Source organism: Carya illinoinensis, chromosome 10 (genome assembly GCF_018687715.1).
Source record: "Carya illinoinensis cultivar Pawnee chromosome 10, C.illinoinensisPawnee_v1, whole genome shotgun sequence".
In the NCBI taxonomy this organism is placed as follows: Eukaryota; Viridiplantae; Streptophyta; class Magnoliopsida; order Fagales; family Juglandaceae; genus Carya; species Carya illinoinensis.
In genome coordinates this window covers 8,893,645-8,899,109 of record NC_056761.1, presented here as the reverse complement: position 1 = coordinate 8,899,109, position 5,465 = coordinate 8,893,645, and the positions used below count along the sequence as shown (strand labels likewise).

At 31.8% G+C, this 5,465-nt stretch overlaps 1 protein-coding gene across 1 annotated transcript; it reads left to right on the top strand.

The window, feature by feature from the left end:
• The first annotated feature begins 4,798 nt into the window (after nucleotides 1-4,798).
• LOC122278388 (stigma-specific STIG1-like protein 2) lies at nucleotides 4,799-5,236 on the top strand. The gene has a single exon (XM_043088582.1). The coding sequence runs from the start codon at nucleotides 4,799-4,801 to the stop codon at nucleotides 5,234-5,236; it is 438 nt and encodes a 145-aa protein (XP_042944516.1).
• Nucleotides 5,237-5,465: the final 229 nt, after the last annotated feature.

The following is a 5,465-nucleotide window of genomic DNA, read 5'->3' as shown; positions in this document are numbered from 1 at the left end:
AAGAGGAAATCTCTACTTTGTTAAATGGCAGCCAAACTTTCAATTTAAAGCTGTGTTGAAATATCAAAGTGGGAATCAATAACATGCTCTTTTAGATTACTTTATTTTTTATTGGAATTAACTTGGATTTGGCTTTATGTTATTCTCAGGAGCAAAAGGCCATACTAGAGAATGAGTCCATGACCCGGCGCAAATATGTGAGAATTAAACTTGATTCAACTATGCATACATACACATTAGATTAGTGTTATGTTATGCTTTTGGATGTTAGAAATAAATGGAACCTGATTTGGTGTTAGGTTAGTGTTGGATTGGATTTGATTGTGCATGGGGGAAGGGTTGTATTGGTATGCTTGGTTGGGTAATGTGATTGTGTATGCTTGTGTTACTTGTTTGTTACTTCTAATGCATGATGTAATGCAAGATCTGAACACTTATCTCAAAATTTGAGTGTTGTAATTTTGTTAAGGAGTAATACTTGGTCCTTTCTGGGTCTTAGGGGGTTGTCATTAAATTAAATTGATTTTTTTTTTTTGGCTTTGTACAGATCGTTTGCTCTCAAATATGCTGCTGAAGCTGCTTGCACTATGCTTCATGTATACCAAGTAGTTGAACATGAGAATGTATCATTTCATTTTGGTTATGTTCTTTTTGGTTGAATATTTTGTCAGTGAAACTCAAGTCTGATTTTTTTTTTTCTTGGAACTATGGTGCCATTTCTTTTCTTGAAGATGATGACAAGAGATATCGTTTGGAACTCAAGTATACATTCGAGATCAAAAGAGCAATTGGATGAGTTTTGCCAATAGAATTGTATTTTTATTCTTTTATATTTCTTTCTCTTTCTTTCCCCTCTTGTGAACTGCATACATGTTTGTATTGTGATATTTAGTAATTTAGTTGAATGTTGATTAGTAGGTGTGAAACAATATTTTTTTTTTTCTGCTTTTACAATTTTTTTTTCTAAATTCTTTTACCATTTGTTGCGAATATGTCTCAGGGAAAATACTTTTTATTTTTATTTTTTGCCAGCAGACATTTTTTTCCCACCAAATGCTCTAGTAAACAATACTAATACCCACCAGCATATTATGTCATTAAATATAGTATTTCTCACCAACCAACCTGATTTGAGTAACTTTTTGTTACAAAATTTGTTGGCTTTCTCTACTATCTAGTTGGGGAAAAAAGGTCACAATTTCTCACGAGTTCGTGAATTGGTGGAAAAAAAAAATACTTGGTGTCACCAACTTTAAGTTACTAATCTCCCATGGATAAATTTAGTGGAAAAAGATCTTTTCCCACTAAGACTATAGCTTTTATGACCACATAGCCTTGCGGGAAAAGCCAACAAATGTTGTAGTGATATATATATTTATATTAGGAGTATTAATAATTCCATGATTAGTTTGTGTTACTTTAAAAAATATACAACTAATTAAATGTAATATCTATGATCTATAGCCAGTTAATATAAATTTGTTAATTAAATTAGTATGTGTATATATATATATATATAAAGAGAGAAATGATAGTTGCAGTTGTGAGATCATTCTCATTTGATTATCTATATCCAAAAGTCAGTATATTTTTTAACTATGGGATACAAAATTCACTTACAATGGATTAGCCATTAGCAAATTTTGTAACTTTTAGCCACAGTAAAAGTAAAGAAAATACAAAATTTGATACCTACTATACATATACAAAATATTTATTTTATTATTTTTTTATAACACTCTCTCCCTTCTCTCCATCTACATCCACAAACTTCTATAAGTTTCTTTAAATTAAATAGTAAAATGTGATAAAATAAAATAAATTAATAATTAAAAAAATTAAATATTTTTTAAATTATTAATTACTCATTACTATATAATAAATAAATAAATATCCAATGTGGAGATTTGATGTGAAAAGCTAAAGTCAAATTCATCTTATATTATTTTATTGTTATATAATAAAAAAAATATTCCAATGTGGAAACTTATGTAAATGAAATAGTTAAAATTTAAATTCATCTTATATTCATCAAAATTGTCATTTACATATGCATAATCCATTAACAATGCTCTGAGTATTCAAGCGTAGTGCAATCATGACTTTGAAAAAAATGAATAAATTTGAAATTCATATGAAAAAAATTATTTTTTTAATAGTGAATCTTATTTTTTTTCAAAATGACTGTAAGACACTTGTATATTCAACAACTATATGTAGTATTACTCATTTATATATATATACACATATAGTGGTGAGTTAATTTCACAGGTTAATAACTCAAGAAGAGAAGGAAATTAAAGTTCATAATTAATTAATATCAGTGCAATCCATAATTAATGATCTTGTAGTCATGACCCATATTAATTAAATTGGAGTACCAATTACCTAATTTTTTTTTTTTATATTGAGGGATATGGAGAGGGGGATCGAACCCAGGACCTCTCTTATGGAGGTTGGGTCTCATGTCATCAGAGCCACAAGCTCTTAGCACCAATTACCTAATTACGGTCAAACCGAGAGATCAATTGTTTTCATATTATTGGATTCGATCTATGATCATAAGCTTCAATCCCTTCTCTTTCGGTTAAACTACTTATATATATATACACACTTCTTTCACAAATATCTGGCAACTGAAGAATTTGCAAGCAATGATATCATTAAGGAACTGATCTTTTATGGGTCAAACTCAATGTACGTGTGCTTGGGGAAGGTACAGAGAATCCAGAACTCGTTTCTCAGTTCTGCAAATTCATGTTGCGTGCTAATGCTAATACTAGTCAGCCCTGACCAATCTGCATTGTCCATCTCATGTTCATGTGATACTGATCATCATTACAGTTTAGTCAGGAAAATTCTTGGGACTCTCGAGTCTCGACTCTCAACTTCAGAGAAAAAATAGCCAAGCCCGCCCCGCGGTTTGGGCACTGTTCATGTTTCATGTGTTGGTCAACGTCAGAACGCAAATAAGAGAGGGCCGGGGTGAATGCATATCAATTACACGTTGCTTTTGCAAAAGTCGAGTGCTTTTGCAAAAGTTGAGTGCCTTTGTAACGTCCGAGCGATCATTAAAGTGCTATTATTCATTTTATTAATAAAAGCTCTTTGATTCACCAACGTGTTGGCTGTGGCCTTTGCCTTTATCGATCTTGCCTTGTCAAATTGTCATATATATGGAATATTTATTAACCTTATTTAAACGATTTTTCTTGTAAGTTGAAATAGTCATATACAATAGGTCGTTTTGTTAGGGTAGGTTTGGGGCTAGCTACAAATAAGATACAAAATTTTCATGTAATTTCATTTCATTTCATCTTATCTTATTTTTAAATATAATTCAAATATAAAATTTTGAAACTAATCATTATAACTTTTTTAAATTTTCAAATAAAAAAAAACAATTTCAATTTTTTCAAATCTAAAAAAAAAATATTTTAACTTTATAAGTTAAAATATTTTTTATTCAACTCAAAAAATACTGATCAAGTACTCAAATCATTCTACTACTATTCACAAACTATCTTACTACTATTTACAAAATTCTCATCTCATCTGATCACTCTCCAAACCTTCCCTAGTGATCTAATATTGAAGACGACACATTCAAAATGAAGAGTAGTATTGTTTACACATTTATGTATGGATACATATCTATTTTACGATGGAGCACATTATAAAACAATATCATTTCACCATTTTTTACGCTTATTTGAACACAACCTTATTTCTATAAAGAAATTATTTATACAAGTTCTAGATAAATAAGTTTTGTGTAAGTATTTATAAAAAAAATTGGACTCTACTTTAAAAAAGTATAAAAAAAAATTATTCTTTATTAATAGAATCAATTATTTTACAAATGACTCGTACGCAATTTGTCAATTTGAAAATTATCCCTAACATCACTCCTTTCTATATACCGTAGCAATAAGTGGAATGAGAATAAGATATAGAAAAAATCTAATTATAAGTGATTCTACGCGTTAAAACGTACACTATATTCATTCAATGTGATTAGTCAGAAAATAGATCTTATTAAAAACAGTACCATTTTAAATTTTGAATATGAAACTATCAACATTGATATATAAATTAATATATAAATTCATTTATACGTATCAAAACTCTAAGATATATATATGTACTGCAGTACTACGTACACGGCATAACTCGGGATGTAATTGCTGTCGTAAGCATGACAGACAGCAAACAAGGTCAATCATATCGATCCATGCTGCTCGTTGTATTTATTCAATCCTCTTTGTTGTTACTCATGTATAAAATCTTGACGATTTAGTATGGTCTCCCACAAAAGATTGTCAACGCGTGAGCCCGTAATTGCTTGAAAAAGGACAGACAGGAATTTCACCTGTACATAAGTAGCTGCTACGATCTATCCGATTTCTGCTTCTTTCCCCATTCGCACCTAATTTTTGGTATTTACATTTTTCTTTCAAGGCCTAATTTACCTTCGTTTTCTTGAATCGTATTGTGCGTGTGGCCGTTGAATTAGACCACTCCACTCACAGTGAACGGCATTATTTTATATGTAACTGATTCTTCTTCAACCCGGCCAACACGTAATTAAAGTACTCCTCGGTCTCCATATATAAACACCCTCGATCTTCTACCTAACCTCCATTCCTATATATTTGCCTTCAAAGCTTTCAAATTCTCATATTTTTGTTCTTCATTATCTCATTCTTTCGAATCATTCCGATCGATTTCCCATTACAATTTAAAGTCTAAACCTCTCTCTGTCTTTCAAACAAACACACATACCCACAAAACTAACATGACATCGCTGATAACATTCATAGAACTGCCGGCCATTCTCATGATGGCTTTAACTATTACTTCTCTTTCCGCCACACAACCGGATCATGACCAAGGATCAGTACCAGCCAAGGAACGGCCAACTTCTCTCAGAGGGACTGGCCGCTTTCTGGCTGAGAAAACCCGGGTCACTTTGACATGCGACAAGTATCCTAAGGTTTGTGGTGAGAATAAGGGCAGCCCGGGGCCAGATTGCTGCCAGAAGAGATGTGCTGATTTGATGAAAGACAGGCTCAACTGTGGCGAGTGTGGAAAGAAATGCAAGTATTCAGAGCTGTGCTGCAAAGGTAAGTGTGTGAACCCCATGTCCACCAAACAGCATTGCGGAAGCTGCGGCAACAACTGCGACAAAGAGAGTTTATGTACGTATGGGATTTGCGGCTATGCCTATGCATGACAAAAATCAAGAAGTCGAGAGCTAGCCATCAGGATTATAGATCTGCTAGACTAGATAGTGATCATTTGTTCATTAATCGTAGTTATAGCATTTAATTAAAAAATTCAATTATTTTAAAATTCAAATTTTGATAAATACATGATCGCAAATTAAAAGTACGTGTATGACTAAGAATAATAAAAGCAAGCAAGCCATCACCATTTGATCATTTGCTTCGCTGGTTATTGAT